Here is a 26,958-nt window from a genome sequence, read left to right as displayed (position 1 = left end):
GTCTTTGGCCAGAAAAATCCAACTGTTTTACACATGTTTATAACAAATACCACCATCTTGTTTTCATACGAGTAATGCCCCCTCCCAATTTTGTATTATTTCTTTTAAGCATTGCTGCTTTGCATATAACAATATTGATTTAAGTATGGAGTATATGGCGTGTAAATTATTGTTTTTCAACCAACCGAAACCATTTGTAATCTTTTCCAAGATATCATTGGGACAAATCGTCAAATAAAATTTCATGAAGATCGGACAATTAATGTGACCTCTAGAATATTAACAAGGCAAATGTTGATGCCGCAAGATGGACAACGGGCAAAAAGCGATCACAAAAGCTCACCATGAGAACATTGTGCGCAGGTGGGCTATAAAAAGCTATAAAATCATTTTTGTTTTCACTTTTCAGCAGTAATCTAGTTATGAATCGTGTTTTTTAATTTTTTTCCATGACAATCCGTGTAGAATTTCATATTTTTGCATTACTCTTTCACAGTCTTCACGCTTAAGCTCCTTCCTCAACGCAATATTCGTTTTGAACAGCGTCTTCAAAAGATGACTCTGGTCTTCACCGAGTTTCTGAAGCCTCTCTGAAAAAGTAATAAAATCATATTCAATTGCCTCTTCTGTTCCATGATGACCACCAACAAGCATCTCAGAAATATAATAAGTTATAAAAAAGTTCATCTCAAAACTGTTCCAGAAGATGAACCATGATTTAAAGGTGATCTTTTTATTTGAAATGCTGCTTGTAATTAATCAAATGAAAAGTTGCACAATATACTATTCAGAATGTGACTTTCTATTGAAACAAAAGATCTGAAGTGATATCACTTGAACATTTTCTCAATTCTCTTGAAGACATCTAAAAAATAATTATGCTTAATATAACCGGATACTTTGAGTAATAGTTACTTAGTTATAAATGTCCACACATTAAGATGTATCCATTTATTAAGTTTCATTTTGATATGTCTTACAGATTTTGAGTTATGAGCAAGATTGAAGTAACGATTTAAAGATAAGCTAGGAACACCTATGAAGCTTCTTGGCAAAGTTAAATTGTGTCAAAGTAGAGTGAGCTTATTTCAATTACTGTGTTAATTGTACATTCATTACGAATTTTTAAACAAAAACATTATACTGTGACTTTCAGGAATACCGTTTTGTTGTTGAAACAAAGCCTACTTACTGGGATGACCCGACATGGTTACAGTTGTGGACGGCCCAGGTTTTGCATGTGGTTGTCTTACTGGCACATCATGGTCTGTGTCAGAAGATTCAGGGTCTGAAAGAGGTTCATTTAAAAAATAATCTTCCTACACTATCTTATAACAAGAGATTGCCAAGCAATATTGTCCCCTACCGGTGAAACTCCACCATTGTCAGTGATTTTTTTTAATAAATTTGTTGCCATAGCAACCAGAATTCTTGACCTAGGAACCAAATGAAATGACGTGCATACTCTCCATATTGCATTCTATCCATGTTTCAAGTTTCATGAAAAAATATGAAGAACTTTTAAAGTTATCGCAGGATCCAGTAAAGTGTGACGGACAGACAGACTGACACACGGAGCGTAAACCATAAGTCCCCTCCGGTTTCACTTGTAGGGGACAACAAGGATATCAGTAGTGCTAATGGATGCTTCCCAAATTGGCCATTATGTTGAAACAATGACCAAGTTATATCATAGGAAATTAAGATCGCCAACCCTTACCTTCACCTTTGGGTCTAACTAAAGGTCCTGAGACAAGAGCACCGCATACCGGACGCCAATGCTCGGCTGCGGGTGCAGTTAAAAAAAAAATTGAGGTCACAGTGACCTTGACATTTGATCTAGTGACCAAAAAATGGGCGTGGAGTGTGGAACTCATCAATGTGCAGCTACATATGAAGTTTCAAAGTTGTAGGTAGAAGCATTTTGATTTTTTAGCTCTACTGCCAAAGGCAGAAGAGCTTATGGGATGGCATGGTGTCTGTGTGTGTTAGACGTTGTCTTGTTTATCCGATAAAGTCCAGTTTTCATGCGATTATTTTCAAACTTACTCAGTGTCTTTATATTAATGAGGACTCAAACCTTATTGATTTTCAGGTCACTGGGTAAAAGGTCAAGGTCACAGTGACTCGAAATAGTAAAAACTTGTTTATCCAAAAAGGTCCACAGTTTTTATCGGATTCTTTTGAAACTTACTCAGTGTCTTTATATTAATAAGGACTCGAACCCTATTGATTTTCAGGTCACTGGGTCAAAGGTCAAGGTAACAGTGACTCGAAACAGTAAAAACTTGTTCATCCGATAAAGTCCACAGTTTTCATCCGATTCTTTTTAAACTTGCTCAGTGTCTTTATGTTAATGAGGACTCAAACCCTATTGATTTTCAAGTCACTGGGTCAAAGGTCAAGGTCACAGTGACTTGAAATAGTAAAATTTTGTTTATCCGATAACGTCCACAGTTTTCATCCCATTCTTTTCAAACTTGCTCAGTGTCTTTATATTAATGAGGACTCGAACCCTATTGATTTTCAGGTCACTGGGTCAAAGGTCAAGGTCACAGTGACTCGAAATAGTAAAATGGTTTCCAGATGTTAACTCAAGAATGCTTAGGCCTAGGATCATGAAACTTCATAGGTACATTGATTATGACTTGCTGATGACCCCTATTGATTTTCAGGTTGCTAGGTCAAAGGTCAAGGTCACAGTGACAGTGTTTAAAGCAGTAGAGCGATTCAGGCCCTCATGGGCCTCTTTTTTAGTTATTGTTGTCAAAACGTGCAGTCGAAAAGTGTAATATACAATTTACTGAACAGACATTGTGAGGTACGAGGCACACACACACGCACTAGAAACACAGTACATTAATAAAGAGGTATCCACCCAAATGCACTCTTTATGTAAGTTGGTAGTGGTGACAAATCTCCACAACAATCCAATGAGAGCTGATCATTTAATACAATACCAGCCTTACCCCTTACGCTCGCCCTTTCTTCTCTGTACTTGTAACCAGATGTGCGTGAAGATTTGTCCTTTTCTAACAGTGCATTGGAACTTAAAGGTTCAGAGCAAGCTTCTTCGTCACCACAACCTTCATTACCTGTATTAAATAAAGCATTCTCCCGTCACTTGTGACACCCATTTAATTTTGGCATTTTATGTTGTCTTTACCTCTTGCATTGCAATACATTGATATAAAGACAAGCTATTCACATAACCACTGTTTCTTGAAATATCAGAAGTGCTGTATCACTACCATCTCAGTAAGCATATACCCTACATTTTTACATGATTTACTCTTTTCAGTGGGAATCGAACCCACAGCAGCCAGACACCTTGGTTAACAAACACAATGCTTTAAGGTATATGCAAGGTATAAGGATTGATATCTGGAAATGTTAAAACGCTGTGAGGTACAAGGCACACACAAACACAGTAGAATGCTATTTACTCAACTGAACACATACAGACAGAGGTATCCATAGCCTATTGTAAAGATAAAAAAATATGAATCAACGATATGGAGGTACTAATGACCAAAAATGTCTTGAAGTTCTGCAAACCTAGCGCTTAAGGCCAAATTATCAAGGTCCATGAGCACACGTATTATAATAATCAGACCCACCTCAGACGCTTTAGCCTTTGGTGGTTGTTATGAATAATGTATATTATCTTTCATTTATTGCGTTTTGCTCATCGAAACAGTTTTCTTTTTTTTTAATCAAGCAGTTCACAACATTGTCATTCATAGGTCACTCCCTAACTTACATGTACCATCTCTTCAGAAGCCAACAACTGGTTGAACACACTCAGAAGGGTTCAAACCCACAGCATTTAGTTATTGTTGTCAAAACGTGCTATCGAAAGGTGTAATATAGAATTTACTGAACAGACATTGTGAGGTACAAGGCATAAACAAAAAAACACACTAGAAACCCAGTTCACACATATAGAGGTATCCACCAAAATGTACACTTAAAGTAAGTTAGTAGTGGTGACAAACAAATCTCCACAACAATCCAATGAGAGCTTATCATTTAATACAATACCAGCCTTACCCCTTACGCTCGCCCTTTCTTCTCTGTACTTGTAACCAGATGTGCGTGAAGATGTGTCCTTTTCTAACAGTGCATTGGAACTTAAAGGTTCAGAGCAAGCTTCTTCGTCACCACCACCTTCATTACCTGTATTAAATAAAGCATTCTCCCGTCACTTGTGACACCCATTTAATTTTGGTTTTTTATGTTGTTTTTAGCTCTTGCATTACATTTCATTGATATACAGACAAGCACTTGACATAACCACTGTTTCTGGGAATATCAGAAGTGCTGTATCACTACCATCTCAGTAAGCATATACCCTACATTTTTACATGATTTACTCTTTTCAGTGGGAATCGAACCCACAGCAGCCAGACACCTTGGTTAACAAACACAATGCTTTAAGGTATATGCAAGGTATAAGGATTGATATCTGGAAATGTTAAAACGCTGTGAGGTACAAGGCACACACACACACAGTAGAATGCTATTTACTCAACTGAACACATACAGACAGAGGTATCCATAGTCTATTGTAAAGATAAAAAAATATGAATCAACGATATGGAGGAACTAATGACCAAAAATGTCTTGAAGGTCTGCAAAACCCAGCGTTAAGGCCAAATTATCAAGGTCCATGAGCACACGTATTATAATAATCAGACCCACCTCAGACGCTTTAGCCTTTGGTGGTTGTTATGAATAATGTATATTATCTTTCATTTATTGGGTTTTGCTCATCGAAACAGTTTTCTTTTTTTTAATCAAGGAGTTCACAAAATTATCATTCATAGGTCACTACCGAAGTTACATGTACCATCTCTTCAGAAGCCAACAACTGGTTGAACACACTCAGAAGGGTTCAAACCCACAGCATTTAGTTATTGTTGTCAAAACGTGTAGTCGAAAGGTGTAATATACAATTTACTGAACATACATTGTGAGGTACAAGGCATAAACAAACAAACACACTAGAAACCCAGTACATACATATAGTTATCCACCAAAATGTCAACTTTAAGTAAGTTGGTAGTGGTGACAAACAAATCTTCACAACAATTCAATGAGAGCTGATAATTTAATACAAAACCAGCCTTACCCCTTACGCTCGCCCTTTCTTCTCTGTACTTGACACCAGATGTGCGTGAAGATGTGTCCTTTTTTAACAGTGCGTTGGAACTTACAGGTTCAGAGCAAGCTTCTTCGTCACCACCACCTTCATTACCTGTATTAAATAAAGCATTCTCCCGTCACTTGTAACAAGCATTTAATTTTGACATTTTATGTTGTCTTTACCTCATGCATTGCATTCCACTGATATACAGACACGCTATTGAATTACCGCTGTTTCTGGGAATACCAGAAGTGCTATATCACTACCATCTTAAGTAAACATATGTTCTACATTTTTACATGATTTACTGTATTCAGTGGGAATCAAACCCACAGCAGTCAGACACCTTGATTAACGAACACAATGCTCTAAGGTATATGCTAGGAATAAGGATTGATATCTGAAAATGTTAAAACGCTGTGAGGTACAAGGCACACACACACAGTATAATGCTATTTACTCAACTGAACACATACAGACATAGGTTTCCATAGTCCTTTGTAAAGGAAATAAAAATATGAAACAACAACATGGTGGTTATTATGACCAACAAGAGCATCACATAGCGGGTGCCAATGCTTGGCTCGGTTTTAATTTTTGTTTTGACGTCACAGTGACCTTGACCTTTGATCTAGTGACCCAAAATGGGTGTGGCGTGTAGAACTCATTCATGTGGAGTTACATATGAAATTTCAAAGTTGAAGGTTGAGCACTTTGATTTTAGAGCAAATGTTAAGGTTTTAACTCGATGCGGACGAGCTGGCTATGACAATACCTCGGGTTTTCTTCGAAAACAGCAGAGCTAAAAATGTCTTGAAGACCAAGTCAGCTCATAAGGCCAAATTATCAAGGTTTATGAGCACACGTATAATAATAATCAGACCCATCTCCGACACGCCTTTGGTGGTTGTTATGAATAATGCATTTTATCTTTCATTAATTGGGTTTTGCACATCGAAACAGTTTTCATTTTTTTAATCAAGCAGTTCACAAAATTATCATTCATAATATATATCCTAACTAACCATCTCTTCAGAGGCCAACAACTGGTTAAACACACTCAGAAGGGTTCAAACCCACAGCATTTCGTTATTGCTGTCAAAGTGCAGTTCAAAGATGTAATATACAATTTACTGAACAGACATTGTGAGGTACAAGGCACACACACACATGCACTAGAAACACAGAACATACATAAAGAGGTATTAACCAAAATGTACACTTTATGTAAGTTGGTAGTGGTGACAAACAAATCTCCACAACAATCCAATGAGAGCTGATCATTTAATACAATAAAAGCCTTACCCCTTACATGCCCTTTCTTCTCTGTACTTGTAACCAGATGTGCGTGAAGATGTGTCCTTTTTTCTAACAGTGCGTTAGAACTTAAAGGTTCAGAGCAAGCTTCTTCGTCACCATAACCTTCATTACCTGTATTAAATAAAGCATTCTCCCGTCACTTTTGACAAGCATTCAATTTTGGCACTTTATCTTGTCTTTACCTCTTGCATTGCATTCCACTGATATACAGACAAGCTATTGACATTACCGCTGTTTCTGGGAATACCAGAAGTGCTGTATCACTACCATCTCAGTAAGCATATACCCTACATTTTTACATGATTTCTTGTATTCAGTGGGAATTGAACCCACAGCAGCCAGACACCCTGGTTAAGAAACGTAATGCTCTCAGGTATATGCAAGGTATAAGGATTGATAATTGGAAATGTTAAAACACTGTGAGGTACAAGGTACACACACACAGTAAAATGCTATTTACTCCACTGAACACATACAAACAGAGGTATCAATAGTCTATTGTAAAGGAAAACAAGGGCTGTTTGTAAAACATGCATGCCCCCCATACGGGCTGTCCGTTGTAGTGGCAGCCATTGTGTGAATACGATTTTTGTCACTGTGACCTTGACCTTTGACCTAGTGACCTGAAAATCAATAGTGGTCATCTGCGAGTCACGATCAATGTACCTATGAAGTGTCATGATCCTAGGCAAAAGCGTTCTTGAGTTATCATCCGAAAATCATTTTACTATTTCGGGTCACCGTGACCTTGACCTTCAACCTTGTGACCTCAAAATCAATAGGGGTCATCTGCGAGTCATGATCAATCTACCTATGAAGTTTCATGATCCTAGGCATATGCGTTCTTGAGTTATCATCCAAAAACCATTTTACTATTTCGGGTCACCGTGACCTTGACCTTTGACCTAGTGACCTCAAAATCAATAGGGGTCATCTGCAAGTCATGATCAATCTACCAAATAAGTTTCATGATCCTAGGCGTATGCGTTCTTGAGTTATCATCCGGAAACCATTTTACTATTTCGGGTCACCGTGACCTTGACCTTTGACCTAGTGACCTCAAAATCAATAGGGGTCATCTGCGAGTCATGATCAATCTACCCATGAAGTTTCATGATCCTAGGCGTATGCGTTCTTGACTTATCATCCGGAAACCATTTTACTATTTCGGGTCACCGTGACCTTGACCTTTGACCTAGTGACCTTAAAATCAATAGGGGTCATCTGCAAGTCATGATCAATGTACCTATGAAGTTTCATGAGTTATCATCCGGAAACCACCTGGTGGACGGACCGATCGACAGGCCGACCGACATGTGCAAAGCAATATACCCCCTCTTCTTCGTAGGGGGGCATAAAAATGAAACAACGACAGGTTATTAATGACCAAAAATGTCTTGATGGTCTGCCAAGTCAGCTCATAAGGCCATATTATCAAGGTCTATGAGCACATGTATTATAATAACAAGACCCACCTCTGACGCTTTAGCTTTTGGTGGTTGTTATGAATAAAATATTTTATCTTTCATTAATTGGGTTTTACTCATCGAAACAGTTTTCTTTTTTTTATCAAGCAATTCACAAAATGATAATTCATAGGTCATATCCTTACTTACAGTCTCTTCAGAGGCCAACAACTGCTTGAACACACTCAGAAGGGTTCAAACCCACAGCATTTAGTTGTGGTAAAAAAGTACATTGATGCATTCCAAAGGTTCAATGTAGCATTAACTGTAAAGACATTGTGAGGTACGAGACACACACACACTAGAAACTTAGTACAGACAGAAAAAGGTAATCACCAAAATGTAATTATTTAAGTACATTGTTAAGGGATCACAAATAAATATCCACAACAACCAAAAGAGAGCTGGTCATTTATTATCATACCAGCCTTATCCTTAAGCTTGCCCTTTCTTGTCTGTTTTTGAAACAAGATGTGCTTGTAGCTGAGTCCATTTCTGCAGTTAGAACTGGAAGGTTCAATGCCAGCTTCTTCGTCATCATCATCATTATCTGTATGAAATAAAGCACTCACTGTCAACAGTGACAAAGTATTTGTATTTTCCTTTCATTTTTTTTACCTCTTGCACTGCATTTCATTGATTAACCAACACTCTATTTACGTTACCTCTGTTTCTGGGAATACAGGGAGTGCTATATTACTACCATCTTAAGTAAGCAGACACCCCTAGATTTTTACATAATTTTCTGTATTCAGTGGGACTCAAACCTACAGCAGCAAGAGACCCTGGTTAACAAACACACTGCTGTAATGTATATGCGATGTATAAGAATTGACATGTGGAAATTTTGAAAGGCTGTGAGGTACCAGGCACACACACAAACAGTAGAATGCTATGTACTCAACTGAACGCATACAGACAGAGGTATCCATAGTCTATTGTAAAAAACAAACAAATATGAATTAATGACATGGAGGAAGTAATGACCAGAAATGTCTTAAAGGTCTGAAAAGCCAGCTCATGAGGCCAAATTATCATGGCCTATGATCTCATTTATTATAATAATCAGACTCACCTCTGACGCTTTGGCCTTTGATGCTGATTTTGGAACCAGGAATGCTTGAAGGAGACGTTTTCACCAATACTGGATGGCTCATTTTTAGAATCAGTTCATTCTTTATCTGCAAAAAAAGAAACTTCCCTTGTTAATGTATTTTTTCTGACATAAATTAGGTTTTGCTCTTAAAACAGTTTTTATATGGGCGCTTTAGCGCCCGTCTAAAGTGCTTAGTGTGAAATTCAGGTCGATACGACTAGGTATGATTAACCCAATACCCGCTTGCGTATCCGCGCAAGAAAGAGTTGTATAATTTATGCAAGAGGTTTGTGTTCTCCAATTATGTGTATTCACAAATAGCAACAATATGTTAATATCGTGTTACATTCAATATTTTCGAACGGTGTTTTATAGAAAAGAATCAATAAACAATGATCGTATTGTACGTGTCGCGGAGGAGATTGTTTATGAATGATTAAAATAGTCCACTTTCTGCTGCGTGTGAGTGACGTAGTATTTTCGCTCAGCTCATTCATAAATCTGAGGCTGGCGATAAACAAAGGGGAGTCCGTGTGAGAATAACGCAGTAGTATAAGGTTACGCTTGTTTATATTCACAGGTCTCAATTAATAATACGTTGACCACGAGTTCAACAATTATTACAGGGATACGATAGACAACATAAAAAAATGTTTCATTATCGCTGAAACTGTTAAAAAAAACATTTAAATATAACAATAATATTCTCTAAAAAATGTAGTCTTGCTGTTTTGAAATAAGGTTTGGAATTTTGTTTTCTAAATAACTTAATTCAAAACACAAGTTTAATTATAGTGTTTTTTACTTGTTAGTCGCATATTTACCGCATTATAATGTGTGTTATAATAGGCAAACCATACATTAGTAAAATTCAATCTGCCTTCGCACATAGAAGGAATGGGTCAATTAGGTGCTGCGTTTCCTTTGCTTACTTCAGTTAGAGGTCAATTATTTAAGTAATAGCAATCACAAGGCTACGACTTCAAAGGAATTGCGGAGCTTTCTTACATAATAAAAGTCGTAGTCGCATGGTATTTGCGTTTTGCGTCCTATTTGGTCACGTGGTTCTTTTTCACGGTTGTTTTGGCATTCATGATATATGAGGCTATTAATAGATGCGTCTGTCGATAAACAAAGGAAAGTTTACGGGTTATAACAACGCAATAGGTTACGCTCTCGCATACAACTCAATGACGTAGTACAGGTCGTAAAATGAGAGATTCGGGAAAAAGTTGACGCTTATTTATATCAAAGACCCATATTATCTATAGGTCAACAATAACTTCAGCGATACGATAGACACAAAAAGTTTCATAATTGCTAAACCCGAATATAACAAACAATTTATAATAATAATACGAATGCAATAGCAGAAGGTTAGTAGAAGGTTAAGCTTGTTTATATTCACAGTTCTCAATACATAGACAGTTGGATATGAGTTCATGAATTACTACAGGCATACTATAGGCAACCTCGAAAATGCTTTTTAATCGCTAAAACCGAAAACAACCTAATATATTATATTAAATATATTTATAACAATAAATGTCTTTTAAAAATGTAGTCGGCGTATACGCTGACTTTGAAATAAAGTTAGCAATTTACTTTTCTAAATAATTAAATACAATTAAACAAAAGTTTAACTATTGTGTTGTGTTTTTCACTTGTAAGCTGCATATTCACCGCATGAAATGTGTGTTAGCATTGTCAAACCACACATTAGTGTGAGTAAAATAAAAAAAATACTACGGGAGAGCACTTCATATGTGTCCTCATATGCCTTGTTATGAGTATCTTTCTTCACTATCGAAATATATCGTATGTTTATATTTGATTTAAACACAGTTTTCTTTCGACACATTTAAATCACACGTCAAAAGCGCCGTCATGCGAAAATGGGTCTTATGCGTTTCGGCAAGCGTTTGTTAAACCCAACATGTGCTTTTGCGCAGTCAGGCCATAGGCGATGCTGTTCGCTTTAAAATCACTCAATATGTTATGTTTCTCCTTACCAGAAGGAGTGATAGCTGAGTGGGCTATTTATATGATGGGCGCATATGGAATAAGACCCATTTTCACATGACGAGGGTCATTACAAATCTCATTGCGAATTGAAAATGCCACATTTAAGAACAATGCTTTTTGATACAAAATTGAATTGAAAATAGCAAACTTGTTTATAATGGCAGCCTATCCACACATAAAGGAATGATTTCCAGACGTGCTGACCAAGTACGGCAAACATTGTGATATGATAATTAAACGATTTTCTCTTATCGTGACACTATACTATTTCGCTAATGATTGTTTTCTCATCTTGGAGGCGAAAGTGAAATTCTGCGAGATGGATTGTAACGCGTAATTGTAACAGGGCCACAATTTGTGTCGTTTGAGCATACAGAGAGTAGTCCGGAATTCCTTACACTGAACAGTGCTACATCCTTTGAATTGAGCACATACGCAGTGATGTAGCAAAAATTCAGAGGTTGTAACTCGAATCAGCTTATTAAATATTCGAAAATATTCATGTGTGTCTGTTGGCGTTATGTAAAAGTCACTAAGATGAAAACTGAAACAGCTACGCCTAAAAGCGCATGAGTGCTCTATACCTATGTTTATGTTAGCGTTGTTGACACAGTGTGAACTGCTCGGGTAATAAGTAAAGCATAAACAGCAATGTTTATATACTTTTATTCCTCCATATACAAGATACGAAGATTGTTGTATATTTTGAATTTGTATATGGTGTCAAAAATCAAAAGTTTTGTACACGGAACTTTCATTATGAATTTATATTCTTGGTGAGATAGTCATTTGATATAAGAAAAAAATATTCCTTTAATATGGTGACTGCAAATTTTCTTTATATTAAGTTATCATTACCATTTTCATCATACTTTCTATGCTGTCAGAACTTCCAAAAAGCATGTTGTTTTTATTTTGTCTTAGTTATTTCTATGAAATAATAAGGATGATAAAAAGTGCACACAAAACTCGACCCGTGCGCTATGACACACACTTTATAAAGTTGAATGGCGTGTGTTCATTTCAAACTTGCGATTGATTTTCAAAAATGAATTGCGTGTTAAATTATGCAATAGCGAACATCTTCAGTGCCTTCAGCGCTTTGATTTTTAAAGCATGCAGTACATAAACATTATCATAAATAAGTAATAACTGAATTAACAACCTCCTCAGAGGCCAATACTGGTTTTAAGGCTTAAGTTGGGTTCATACCCACCGCATTCACTTATTGTGGTCCAAAAATGCAGTAATGCAATCAAAAGGTGTAATATAACATTTACTGTAAAGACATTGTGAGGTACAAGGCACACAAACACACATTAGAAGCACATTACATACGGATAGAGGTATTCACTGAAATCTTTAACTGAAAGGATTGATATCTGGAAATTTTGAAACGCTGTGAGGTACCAGCAACACACACACGCAGTAGAATGCTATTTACTCAACTGAATGCATACAGACAGAGGTATCCATAGTCTATTGTAAAGGTAACACAAATATGAATCAAAGACATGGAGGAAATAATGACCAGAAATGTCTTGAAGGTCTGCAAAGCCAGCTCATCAGGCCAAATTATCGTGATCTTTGACCTCATTAAATATTAAATTCAGACCCACCTCTGTACTTTTGCTATTGGTGCTCATTTTGGAACCAGGAGAGCTTGAAGAGGAGTTGTTTTCAGCACAACTGGATGGCTCATTTCTAGAAACACTCCCATCGTCATCTGCCAGAAAAGAAACATCCCATGTAAATGAATTTTATCTTGAATCAATTGGATTTTGCACCTCCAAACTGTTTTTTAATTTTTTTTTAAACAAGCAATTCATAAAAATATCATTCATAAGTCATAACTGAACTAACCAACCTTTTCAGAGGCCACCAACTGGTTGTACAACCTAATAAGGGTTGAAACCCACAGGATTTAGTTATTGTGGTAAAAAAGTGCATTAATACAATCCAAGGTTTAATATAACATTTACGGTACAGACATTGTGAGGTTCGAGTCACATAAACACTAGAAGCATAGTACATACAGATAGAGGTATTAACCAAATGTAATTCTTTAAGTAAGTTGGTAAGGGATCACAAACAAATCTGCACAACAACCAAAAGAGAGCTGGTCATTTATTATTATACCAGCCTTACCCTTTAAGCTTGCCCTTTCTTGTCTGTTCTTGAAACAAGATGTGCCTGTAGCCAAGTCCATTTCCGCACCGTCAGAACTCGAAGGTTCAAAGCCAGCTTCTTCGTCATCATCATCATCATCATTATCTGTATGAAATAAAGCACTCATTGTCAACTGTGACAAAGTATTTGTATTTGCCTATCATTAAGTTTTTACCGCTTGCACTGCATTTCACTGATAAACAAAACATCTTACATGTATTTACAAAACCTCTGTTTCTGGGAATACCGGTAGTGATTATCACTACCATCTCAAGTAAGCAGACACCCCTAGATTTTTACATTATTTTCTGTATTCAGTGGGACTCAAACCCACAGCAGCCAGAGACCCTGGTTAACAAACACACTGCTGTAATGTATATGCAATGCATAAGAATTGACATATGGAAATTTTGAAACGCTGTGAGGTACCAGGCACACACACACACACACACGCAGTAGAATGCTATGTACTCAACTGAACACATACAGACAGAGGTATCCATAGTCTATTGTAAAAAAAAACACAAATATAAATCAAAGACATGGAGGAAATAATGACCCGAAATGTCTTAAAGGTCTGAAAAGCCAGCTCATCAGGCCAAATTATCGTGATCTTTGATCTCATTTATTATAATAATCAGACTCACCTCTGACTCTTTGGCCTTGATGCTGATTTTGAAACCAGGAATGCTTGAAGGAGACGATTTCACCAATACTGGATGGCTCATTTTTAGAATCAGTTCAATCATTATCTGCAAAAAAAGAAACATCCCTTGTTAATGTATTTTTTCTGTAATTAATTGGGTTTTGCTCCTGCAAACGTTTTTTTTAAAGCATGCAGTTAATAAAAATTATCATAAATAAGTAATAACTGAATTAACAACCTCAGAGGCCAAGACTCGTTTTAAGGCTTAAGTTGGGTTCATACCCACCGCATTTACTTATTGTGGTCCAAAAAAGCAGTAATGCAATTCAAAGTTGTAATATAGCATTTACTGTTAAGACATTGTGAGGTACAAGGCACACAAACACACACTAGAAGCACATTACATACGGATAGAGGTATTGAAATCTCTAACTGAAAGGATTGATATCTGGAAATTTTGAAACGCTGTGAGGTACTAGAAACACACACACACACACACAGTAGAGTGCTATGTACTTAACTGAACACATACATACAGAGGTATCCATAGTCTATCGTAAAGGAAACAAATATATGACTTACAAACATGGAGCAAATAATGACCAGAAAAGTCTTGAATGTTTGCAAAGCCAGCTCATCAGGCCAAATTGTCGTGATCTTTGACCTTATTTAATATTATAATCAGACCCACCTCTGACACTTTGGCCTTTGGTGCTCATTTTTAGGACCAGGAGAGCTTGAGGGGATGTTTTCAGCATACTGGAATGATGGCTCATTGCTAGAATAATGCCCGTCAACATCTTCCAGAAAAGAAACATCTCATGTCAATGTATTGTATATTGAATCAATTGGATTTTGCACCGCCAAACAGATAAACATGTTTTTTTAAGCAGTTCACAAAATTATTGTTCATAAGTCATAACTGAAGTAACTACCTTTTCAGAGACCACCAACAGGTTGTACGACATAATAAGGATAAAAACGCACAGCATTTAATCATTGTAATCAAAAAGTTCAGTAATGCAATCCAAAGGTGTAATATAACATTAACTGTTCACACATTGTGAGGTACGAGGCACACACACACTAGAAACACACTAAATACAGATAGAGGTATTCACCAAAATGTAATTTTTTAAGTAAGCTGATAAGGAATCACAAACAAATCTCCACAAAACCCGCAAAAGAGCTGATAATTTATTATAAAACCAGCCGTATCCCTTAAACTTGCACTTTCTAGTCTGTTCTTGAAACAAGATGTGCCTGTAGATGAGTCCTTTTCGGCATTTTTAGAACTGGAAGGTTCAAAGCCAGCTTCTTCGAACTCATCATCATCATCATCATCATCATTATCTGTATGAAATAAAGCACTCTCTGTCAACTGTGACAAATTATTTGTATTTGGCTTTTAATGTGCTTTAGCTCTTGCACTTCATTTCACAGATATACATACACACCATTTACATTACCTCTGTTTCTGGGAATACTGGTAGTGCTGTATCACTACCATCTTAAGTAAGCATATACCCCTACATTTACATGATTTTCTGTATTCAGTGGGACTCAAACCCAAAGCAGAAAGAACCCCTTGTTAACAAACACACTGCTGTAATGTACATGTATATGCGATGTATGTGGAATGATATTCAGAAATATTAAAACGCTGTGAGGTACCAGACACATTTACTGTTAAGAAATTGTGAGGTACAAGGCACACAAACACACACTAGAAGCACATTACATACAGATAGAGGTATTGAAATCTTTAACTGAAAGGATTGATATCTGGACATTTTGAAACGCTGTGAGGTACTAGAAACACACACACACACACACAGTATAATTCTATGGACTCAACTGATCACATACAGACAGAGGTATCCATAGTCTATTGTAAAGGTAACAAGTATATGAATCAACAAGAGATGTGTTGGCCAGAAACACAATGCCCCCTTCTGCGCCGCTTTGAAGCCATATATTTGAGCTTTGACCTTGAAGGATGACCTTGACCTTTCATCACTTAAAATGTGCAGCTCCATAAGAAACACATGCATGCCAAATATCAAGTTGCTATCTGAAGCGACATATATGTTATGAGCATTTTTCGAAACCTAAACGATTGATAAAGAAGTTTGCAAAATATGAAAGCAATATGTCAAGGGACATTGAAAATATTTGAGGTGGTACGCAAACTTTAACATAGATATATCAATATTTGCATATTCTAGGTGAAAAAAGGGCCATTATTCTTACAAAATGCTTGATACAGATGTCTGCTCTTGTTAATAGGGTGTTGTCATGTTGGTAAAGAAGTATGCAAATTATTAAAGCAATATAACAAGGGACATAGAAAATATTTGGGGTGGTACGCAAAGTTTAACATTTGCACACTCACGCGAACGTGACGCCGACGCCGGGGTGAGTAGGATAGTTCCACTATATATATTTCATATATAATAGTCGAGCTAAAAAGATTGTGGTTGGTGTTGATGAAAGATCAAAAGCTGTATCAATTAGATAAAAAATAATGAATGCCTTTTTCTGTGCAGTTCTTAGCTGCATCACACGCAAATCAATGACAGAGTGTTGAATCGAAATACAATGTAAATGATCAAATAAAAGTCAACTGGCTAGACACGAAAGAATCTGTACATATTTGAAATATGTATACGCACATTCTTAAAAAAAAACCTGGTTTAGATTTTGTTTACACATTACAAGTAATTTTATACAGCAATATTCAACACTAGTTCCTCCTTTATAGTGACAATCAAGATGGTGATGTCCGTACGGAAACAGGTATTTTTCGCTGTTGTATGCCTGTTTGTTACTTTTGTTAAATTTGTAAATTCTGTTCAATTTCCAGCCATATCAGAAAGAAAGTGATTAGCGCTTATTTCCTATTAATGTTTGTGTTATACCTCGACTTAACTCACTTCCAACTTTCTTCTATGCGGAAGCAGTGATTTTAAGATTCGCGCTTGGAGTTTGTTACATTACCAGCAAAAATAGCCGTTTAAATACATTTTATTTAAAAGTTTAAAAAACTATCAAAGTAAAATAAACGGAAAACAGTCTGTATTATTTTACATATACCTATTGTCGTATTGTCCGCGGTCCGACGTCTTTCGCCAGTTGTGCTATATCACTACCATCTTAAGTAAGCAAAGAACGTTTTTACATGATTTTCTGTTTTCAGTGGGACTCAAACCCACAGCAGAGACCCTGATTAACAAACACACTAAGGTGGTGCGGTGGTCGAGTGGTAACACTCTGGTCTACCATTCCAGAGGTCCCCAGTTCAATTCCCGGCCGGGGCACTGGAAATTTCAGAAATGCTTCAAGTGTTTCCCAGCCAACTAGAGATGTACTGGTATGAAACCCAGGTAATTCTCGCGTGTATTGGTGCTATACACTGAGCACGTAAAAGAACCAAGGGATCTATTCGCAAAGAGCTATGGTATCGCAACCGGATCCCTTGTATCCCAATACTGTCTCTTCTGCTTGCTGTCTCTTCAGCAAAAACCAAAGGACCCCATTAGAAATAATTGGTTGCACTTTCATGGGATATCCTTGACTGCAAGGTCAAAAGAAATACATAATAGGTCACCATGGTGTAATGGATATGGTGTCTGCCTATCAACAGGGAGGTCACAAGTTCGATCCAAACAATGGGAGTGTTCTTTAGATTTTCCCCAAAGACACCAAGTACTGGTTCTAGGCCCAGGAAACGGACTCAAGAGCGTTTCAATAAGCCTGTGGCTTTCTATGCCATCAAGCTAAATTAAATAGGTTTAAACTAACAAACACACTACTGGAATATTTATGCAATTTTTAAGGATTGACATCTGGAAATGTTAATACGCTGTGAGGTACAAGGCAAACACACATGCAGAGTAATACTATGTACTCAACTGATTACATACAGACAAAGGTATCCATAGTCTACCGTAAAGGTAACAAGAATATCAGTAAAAGACATGGAGCAAATAATGACCAGAAATGTCTTAAAGGTCAGCAAAGCCAGCTCATCAGGCCAAATTATCATGGTCGTTGATCTAACTTATTATAATCAAAGTACTGGCAGTACTGGTGTGACGATGCTTTTGAAGAGGATGGATATAAAACATCAATTTAAGTTTATCTATATCACCACAATTGTGTATGTTGATACGAACATTTGGGTACGATAAAAAATTTGGGTACTAAAATTTTGGGTACGAAAAAAAATTTGGTACAAAAAAAATTTGCGTACGAAACATTTTTGGTACGAAAAAAAGTTTAGGGGTACGGGGAAGTAGTACTCGTGGGTAACTTGACCCATTGAGCGAAACTGGGAGGCGGGTCACATTCTTGTTCATTAAGTATGGCAATACATTCATGATGATTCTCGAAAGTAGGTATGAGCACATAGCCGGACCATGTGAGCTCAATCGTATGAGCACTTGACTATCCGAGTTCGCCCACGAACATATTGATAAGTTAACAAATAGCGAAATCACCTTATACATGTATATGCTGAAATCTAACAATCAAACGAAATATCAAACATGGTATGTACACTTAGGTGGTTGTGTAATTTCTGTTAGAATATCGTATTCAATATGTAAATTTTAAATGATTGTGCCCGCACTTGAGTTTGTTGCCTTGTTTGAGTCTATACGCGCCTAGGCTGCACCCAGTGTGTGTATTTGTGTTTTTCCAAGGTAATGAGTTACCTCCGTGCTGAGGCTGCATAATGTTGGGACTCGGAGTGTGTCCAGCACTCTTACCTAATAAGATTAGATTGACGACAGTTGTGACGAATTTTGAATGATAGCTGCAATTTCCAGCTATTTGTTTTGTACTGAAATACTTTTTAATTTTTTATATGGTCAAATGCTGCGGGGGGGGGGGGGGGGGGGGGGGGGTGAGATTTTCTGTAAAAAAAACAACTGTCAGGAATGGTGACCACAAAACATACAAAATATAACATTGCGCCGGCAGCGGGAATCGAACCGGTGTCGTAAAGGTGAAAAAGCGAACGTCTTTACCACTGCGCTAGCGGGACGGACAATTACGCAAAAAAAAAATTGTTTTATCTATATATATCATAGCAGTGCAGCGTTTACAATTTGCAGGTTTGAAATCGTTCGCATTCTTGAGTTTTGTGATGACGTAAAAAGTTAATTTTACATGTTTTTATTCGCAATTTATTTACTAAATCGTGAACAAATATCAAACAAAATAGAGAAAAATATATAGTTGTTTCAATGGTCCATAAAAATAAAATGGATGTAAAAATACTTATTTGAAATTAATGTTCTGATACACTTATTAAATCTGTTTCCTCAGGATATGCTGTTCTATTGATATTTACCTTTATCAACACGAACGACAACTCTGCTAGGAAAATGTTATCAATGAAAATCAACGAGCAAATTTACTGGTTATCAAACCTTGGACGCTGCTGTTCCAGCATCGTCAATAATCAGACGCCCCTCTAAGACTTTGACCTCTGGTGCTCTTTTGGAACCAGGAGAGTTTGAATGAAGAGTTCTTTTCAGCATATTGGATCAATTTGGATGGGTCATTTCTAGAATCACTCAATTCTTTATCTGCCATGTTACTGAATTGTATCGTTTATTAATTGAGTTCTGCTCCTGCAAACAGTTTTTTTAAATCAAGAAGTTCACAAAAGGATCATTCATAAGGCATAACTGAAGTAACCACCTTCTCAGAGGACACCGACTGGTTTTACCGCCTAATAAGGGTTTAAACCCACCAAATTCACAAAAATTGTAAAACTTTAAGTTGATAAGGATTGACATCTTGACATGCTAATACACTGTGAGGTACCAGGCACACACACACACAGTAGAATGCTATGGACTCAACTGAATACATACAGACAGAGGTATCCATAGTCTATTGTAAAGGTAATAAAAAATATATGAATGAAATACATGGAAGAAAGACCAGAAATGTCTTAAAGGTCTGCAAAGCCAGCTCATCGGGCAAAATTTCATGATCTATGACCTCTTTTAATATAATATTCAGACAGACCACTGAAGCTTTGGCCTTTGGGCTCATTTTGGAACCAGGAGAGCTTGAAGAATTGTTTTCAGGAAATAATGATTGGCTCATTTCTAGAACCAACCCCATCATCATCTGCTAGTAAAGAAACACCCAAATATCAATATCAGTATTAAAAACAATTACTTAGAAAGCTGTTTTCTAAGTTAATTCGTGTAACAGACCCTTTGAAAATTTGTTTTGCACTTTGATGAGCCAGGTTTGTTTTAACAACATATCTAACAAAAACAAGAGAGCCATCACAGCTCTATATGGCACATCTAAGGAACATGTCTAAAAACGTAAACTCTTCTTATTCCTATGCAATTATGTTTTCAAGACCTGACTATAATCAGTACAGCATAGACTTAACAGGCATTTGACTTAACAGGGATATAATTTTAAACCTGTGTGACAAATATTCAAAATTTTCAACTTATATGCTTTCCGACCTAAGAATCTCAGATCATTATAATCTCACCATCCACTAAAGCTCACTTTGTAAAACATGTACTAGGTTAGTGTTAAGAAAAAAAAGCAGAAGCCAAATTTCAGCGTTAAGATGATAACCCACATAACTCTGATAATTTTCTGGAAATATGAGTGTAGACGTTTATTTGTGTGTTTAACAAACAAAGAAAGAATGAAGAATATAATTATTATCATAAATGTATTAGTATCCACAAGAATCTTATTTAATAATCAATCAAACCGCATTTAAATAAAGTATTTTTCGCCTCAAATTCAGTGCTTCATTTAATGTTTGTTCATTTGATTTTTATTTATTTTCATGCATTGACACTAACAATATACAATGTGAGAGCCTTTCCTTACGAGGCCCAGGTCCTTGCAAGGAGGGTGTTGCCATACCCTCCCCCCCCCCCACCCAAGCTCCTCTCACCAATATTTTTTACGAATGTATTTGTCAAACAACGGAGTCTGGTGCTTTTTTGCTCTTTTCAAATACATGCTCTGCGATGTGTAAGTCATAGAGCGACGTACTTTTTTAAATAATGGATCAATACTTTCCCATTACACCGTATGTCACATTGTGCATTAATTCTGATATATTTTATTATTCTAAAATACTACATGTACTGAGTTGAACATCTATACTTAATTACTGCACGTGGTTTGTTGCAACATGCACAATTACCATGTGGGGAAATTAATTTTTTAACCCATAAAATTGTTAAAATTCGCAGAAATCGAATATTCTATTACCCCCATGTGGCATTTATGTCGATAACATTCAGAAGTAGGTACCTGTACACTGAAGTAGGTTCCGTGTGTTTTTTTTAAGTATGGAATATTCATACGCTTATAGTAAAACGTGTTGTTTTTTTACATTCACCATTTTCTTTAACATTTTCAACTTAAATATCCAGCTGCATGATTTAATCGCGAGTTTTCGTTTTTGTGATCGGGAACACTAGAATAGCATGTATGGGTTGGCATGTAAACCTCTTTAAAGTAACAGAATACTAGGGCTTAAATATTAACTTTAACACCGTCAACTAAGACTTAATTAATATCGTTATAGAGGGCATACATTTTTTTGTAACATAGATGTTTCTGAATGAAATATTTAAGGACATCTGTGCATTTGTCCAAGATCTTTTCTGGTTATATTTAAACTTAACTATTACATTTTCAATATGATGACAACCACAAAATTGAACATTTTTCATCGCTTTATAGACTACAGAACTACTCCAGTGCAATGAGGTATCACAAGTTTGTGACAAACATTGGGGCGCTCTTCACACCATGAAGATTGAAATTTATGTTCTTATTTTCAGACTGGTGGTGGGGAATGCGTTCAATCTGACTGAGCAGTTGTTATTTTAATTTGTCAAAGGCACTCATGGGTAGTACTTATACCAAATTTCACCGAAAATGTAAGATTGTTTAACACATCGCGTCATTTTCAAAAAATATTTTTTGAGCAACACACAATGTTGGTATTAAAAACTCACTTGTTTACATATGGCAACGAATCCAAAACAAGAGCACCGCATAACCGGTGCCACGCTTGGCTACGGGTGAAGTTTTGAATAAATGAAAGGTTGTCAGATTATATCTTTTTTAAAGGTCACAGTGACCTTGACCTTTGACCTAGTGACCCAAAAATGAGTGGCGTGTAGAACTCATCAAGGTGCATCTACATATGAAGTTTCAAAGTTGTAGGTGGAAGCAATTTGATTTTAGAGCCAATGTTCAAAACCTTAACAAAATGTTAAGGTTTTAGCACGACGTGGACGGCGGATGGCAGACGACACGACAAGCTGGCTATGACAATACCTCGGGTTTTCTCCGAAAATGCCGAGCTAATAACAGGAACTGGTAACTGGCTTGTTGTGAAAACAACAGAGGTTTAACACTTTATAAATTACCGGACAGTAAGTCAGATGATAATGGATTTCACAGTTGGCATCTTTAATTTTTTTGTTGGCAATGTCCGACATGCAACGAACTTTAGCCATGTCTGATTTAGGGAGTGAAAACATCACATCTGATTCACTCCGATCTTGCCCAAGGCTTGCTAAAGAAAAGAGTACAGTTTATATAGTATTGACAGACCTGTACGCTGAAGCTGACCCCATATCAAAAGTCAACCAGAGTCGTAACATATTTATGTCATGCTATAAATCAAAGACAATTCATTTTCTTGGATACTTTCTACATATATTGGTGAATGAATATAAATTACTGCATGGAGGCATATTTTAAGGTACAAATGTTTCAAATGCATCTTACAATAGATGAAAATAACTATCATCAGCCTGAAATTCACAATTTTGACGCCATTGTCGCTTTGTCACTTGACGAGTTTTCATTTGGATACGTTTAGATCGACCTTGTAATTTTTTCTGAAATGGTAAACATTACATTCGTTTTCTGATATTTATTATTTGTGAATAACAACTTATGTCTGGTGGATTAAAGTACTGATTTCAAAGTGAATCAGGTAATTTTAAATATTTTACTTTTGAGTTTGAATTTACACTACAATTTGTTAAAGCGGGTATTTACGTTTTTTTATATGTGTTTAATTGTAATATACTGATAAAATATGTGACAATAACACAAAATAGGTAAGACAAATTATACATTAAAGCCGAATTTCATAAAATGCAGCAAAGACAATAAGCGCCCCGAGCAGATTGTGACGTACATATTTTCCTAAAATAACCGAAGCATTCGTCTTTGTATTAGGATCGGAGTTAGTGTTCGTGTGTAGTATGAATAGATATTGTTGCAGGAATTCAAATGAACCGTTAAACTAAGTTTAGATTCACATCGTCCTACATGTCTGGTATACATGCTGGTGAATTCGGCTGTACAGCCGTTTTCATATTCAGGATTAAATATCTGGCTTAGTTCGCATTTTTCGACACATGTTCTTCTTAACTTTTTTTTTAAATTTATATTGAAATATATATATAATAAGTTTTTTTAAACATTTTATATAAATTCATAAATATTTGACAAAATCGTATATACCCGCTTTAACAAAACAAGCAAGAATAATTCAAAATACCGGGAAATGTCTATCTGAATTTGAAAACACTTGAGCACATGGTATATTACTAAAAATAGAAATAACGTCATATGACCGTGAAATCTCGGGAGATTCACCAGAGCTCCAGATAAAGGCCGAACAGCCGGAAATACGCCTTTTTCATGAAGAGTTACGCATTTATTTTTATAAACTGGACGTACAATTACGACATTAATATCTGTTTTACGCATTTACGAAAACAATCTGGCCGTACCGATACGTCTGCGAGGCTTATTTGTTGGTCTCTAACCTAACGGCGCTTTTCGTTAATTTAAATTTCCGAAAAGTTGTAGACTTGGTTCATATATTAATGCCTATTCTGTCGCGTGATTTCCTGTAACTTATAAATCCGTCAAAAACAATATGTCTGCGCGCAATGTAATGCTGGTTTAACCGAAAGGAGTTCAAAACAACACTTTGTTGTCATATAATGACTACATACGGTGTCGTCTAATCATCCTGACATTAAATCTGTAAACCCAGAAAAAGACATTGTCGCTCCAATATTAAACGATTTGATTGCATCGGTGGCTTTAAACGTTAGAAAACACGATGGGAAACGGAGGAGACAGTGAAATAAGTGTTCATTTACTTAGCTTACTAGGTGGCTTGTGTTTTCTTGTCAAGAAAAATGAAGAAATAGTATTAGTCATGAGTTTTAATGTGTAGTTGTATTTGCATCATAATTCAGAATGGAAAACCTTATACAGTAACTGTTTAAGAAGCTACATATATTTATTATAATTGCTGCAAATGTTTCTGTAAAGTCAGTTATACACCCTTCAATATTCAAGAACACGGGTAGTACAGTACTACCTGTATTTTTGGATATGGTAGTACAGGTACTAATTGATTTTAAGCGTTACTCCTTTTCTTTCTGTCAGTGGCAGTACCGTTACTAATTTCACAAATCCTTATCTGGAGCTCTGGATTCACATTTGGAAAATGTCTGTTGCATCACTGTTTTTCTTGATATGTTGAGCAGAGAATAAGTTTTAAATGTTTAAGATAGTATTTTGTGAAAGAATATATCAGTTAAATGTGAAAAATGTGGATCTTTCTGATAATGTGGTTGATTTGGGCCAATAACTGCTTTTAAAAGCTGTTTTGGACCGGTCTTTGTTAACTGTCAACTTTACGGGAATTTCTGGTTGACTTTCCTTATGGGTTTGATCCATAACTTTAAAGTCGCGCCAGTCAAAATTAATAAAATGCGAAAATCCTAAGTTATGGTACCCAGAACTAGCCCAAGGCTTAAGGACATATCACTTCCTGAAATGGTCAAAGTGGGTGGGGTAATGTTAAAGAATAATTCCTTATAAAAGCATTCTATATTAAGTTTGGAGCTATATGCATAATTAAAATAGCATATACTTCAGTGATACATGAACCAGTTGTAATGAAATCTTTCAAAAAGATACTCCTATAAATATGAGGTCGATTTACATCGACTACGTCTAATTATTTGGACTATCAAAAAGAGTAAATAATCACATATTTTCACCTTTAAAACCACTTTCTTCCTGGGCGACCAAAGTCCTTATTTTCTTATTTTCTTCATAAATTCACTGTTACCAGCTGGAACATACATCACTGTAGAACAAAGTGTTAGAGTATTATTAAATTTAACACACTAGAAACACTGAAAGAAACATTCTTTTGTGTAAGAAAAAATGTAAACAACTGAACGTATAAAAACTAGCGCGAAACGACTGTCCTGTTTATTTCTTGTAAGAATTGCAGTAAATAATGATCGATTAAAGTAAGGAAACGAGAGCGCCGATGGCGCTGAAAGCATAGTTGCAAGATACAGGGAAGATGCTGCTGAAGTAAATGTTTAGGTCAAAATATACTAAATAGTTTCCTTATATGTTTCGATGTAAAAGCGCAATCGTGATACATCGGCTATCTCGGATTCCTCCGTATTTATGAAATAAATCGTCTGCTGATCCAGAGTGGTAAAAGCGACAACTTTGAGCGAAAATAAATACAACATTTTGCACAAAGAGACCCCCATAACCATACCTTTTCTTGACGGGCATTCTTAGCTGAATCGATTTAAGCAATAAAAAAGATTTGTCATGTTCAAACCAAAAACAAATTCGACTCAAATCAAAATCGACTGTTTTTGAGCCTTTTTCGGCCGTTTTCTAGTGGATTGTAACCTTTTGCAGTGCCATTTTTTACTTTAATCTCCAACTTTATCCTATTTCAGGGATTAAGTAGTGAACACCTATGCTTCCCCTATCAATATCTCCAAACGATAAAACCAGAACAAAGTGTACAACATGCCTTCGAGGAAAATATGATGATTTGTTTAGAAAGTACAGCCCTTCATGACTCGATTATTTAGTATATTGTAGCCTTAACGATTGCTGACATCACGAGTCGCCCCCCTTGTTAACAAAATGCTCTATTTTTAGAAACGGGAATTCCAAATAGTGACGAATGTGAATGGTTACAAAATGACATAACTATGAAAATAAATACGTAGAATTACATTATTTCACGCATACCATTATGCAACCATCCGTTTTCTTTTCCGACTTGATACATTTACAGCTTTCCATTTAATATTTTACAGACACAGCACTCGTCCAGAATTCACGCGAATCCATTAAATCCGATGCCACATTTAAACCGTTAACTCTACTCGTAACGTAAATTTCTGGCTCAAAGTAAAACATTTTAACTTCAATTAACACATCTCTTACTTTTAAACTCTACTTCATCAAATCCATAGAAAGGCATGTCAGAATCCATGTCATAATTCAGAAAACATTCATCGTACTCCGCCATTTTTTACACATTTTCAAAGAATAAAAGTGCTTTATGCCCCACTTCCTGCTGAGAATATGTTTTAATTTCTATTTATAATTAACCGATGAAATGTTCCATATACTTTAACCAGGGCCTTATTAATTCAGTTATGTAAACATTTGACCTCTCACAGAACAGTAAACGAAGGAAATAGAAATTGGGATCCCATATAGATCTAAATTAGGTGTGAGGTCACTATCAACAAGAACAGAATTGTTTTACGAACGAAATTTGTTCTAGGTTATAAGAAGATTTTTTGACATAAAACGGTCTTAGAAAAATTCACTAAAAACGGTGTCAGTAATATTCTTGGAAGAAAACGTTAGAAAAACGTTTCCCCCCCAAAAATTGTAAGAATTACCATATGCTAAATTAAATAGATATTTCGTCTGATTTTTTGATCAGGTAAGGCTTCAGAAAGGTTAACCGACCGATGTGGATTTTCAAAATGTGGTATATACCTTAAGCATAGGTGCAAGCACCTATGCTAAAAATCTACTAAATGACGAGTAATTAACTGTTATTTATTATTACATAAAAACATGATGTCATTATTTATTTCTTTTATGTTACGAAAAAATACTGTTGAAAATAACTGTGTGCTCGTAACTCACCTAAACCAGTTGCTGACCGATTCACCGAGGTCCT

General features: G+C 36.1%; 3 protein-coding genes across 11 annotated transcripts in view; 2 read left to right on the top strand and 1 right to left on the bottom strand.

Moving 5' to 3' along the window:
- The window catches only part of LOC127865236 (uncharacterized), a 236,843-nt gene that overhangs the window by 162,452 nt on the left and 47,433 nt on the right, over window positions 1-26,958 (top strand). The gene's annotated exons all lie outside the window — the stretch shown is intronic.
- LOC127864357 (uncharacterized) overlaps window positions 1-26,958 on the top strand; it is a 117,820-nt gene that overhangs the window by 46,690 nt on the left and 44,172 nt on the right. The window lies entirely within an intron of this gene.
- LOC127864353 (uncharacterized) lies at window positions 401-26,958 on the bottom strand. Of its 9 annotated transcripts, none has more exons than XM_052403999.1 (13): window positions 26,925-26,958; window positions 24,995-25,083; window positions 13,873-13,977; window positions 13,205-13,330; window positions 12,676-12,782; window positions 9,011-9,116; window positions 8,360-8,485; window positions 6,455-6,580; window positions 5,135-5,260; window positions 4,054-4,179; window positions 2,970-3,095; window positions 1,193-1,288; window positions 401-590 (listed from the first exon to the last, which is right to left on the bottom strand). In XM_052403999.1, exons 4-13 carry the CDS (start codon window positions 13,263-13,265, stop codon window positions 421-423), a joined length of 1,170 nt encoding a protein of 389 aa, XP_052259959.1. In that variant the 5' UTR covers window positions 13,266-13,330; window positions 13,873-13,977; window positions 24,995-25,083; window positions 26,925-26,958; the 3' UTR covers window positions 401-420. The 9 variants fall into 9 exon arrangements, with proteins under 9 accessions (XP_052259959.1, XP_052259958.1, XP_052259960.1 ...); XM_052403998.1 differs by lacking the exon at window positions 26,925-26,958 and adding an exon at window positions 14,563-14,671 and having other exon boundaries at window positions 24,995-25,212; XM_052404000.1 differs by lacking the exon at window positions 26,925-26,958 and adding an exon at window positions 14,563-14,630 and having other exon boundaries at window positions 24,995-25,212.

This window comes from Dreissena polymorpha, chromosome 1 (genome assembly GCF_020536995.1).
Source record: "Dreissena polymorpha isolate Duluth1 chromosome 1, UMN_Dpol_1.0, whole genome shotgun sequence".
Lineage (NCBI taxonomy): Eukaryota > Metazoa > Mollusca > Bivalvia > Myida > Dreissenidae > Dreissena > Dreissena polymorpha.
This window is presented reverse-complemented; position numbering and strand designations above follow the sequence as displayed.

What these genes read in the sequence shown, in the direction of transcription:
- LOC127864353 (XM_052403999.1), bottom strand. Translation starts at nt 13,265, where the DNA reads ATGGACTTGGCTACAGGCACATCTTGTTTCAAGAACAGACAAGAAAGG. An exon ending in GAAGAAAGGGCATGTAAGGG is followed by an intron (nt 5,261 to 6,454) that starts GTAAGGCTTTTA and finishes TATTTAATACAG; the next exon opens with GTAATGAAGGTGGTGGTGAC. An exon ending in AGAAAGGGCGAGCGTAAGGG is followed by an intron (nt 1,289 to 2,969) that starts GTAAGGCTGGTA and finishes AACCTCTTTCAG; the next exon opens with ACCCTGAATCTTCTGACACA.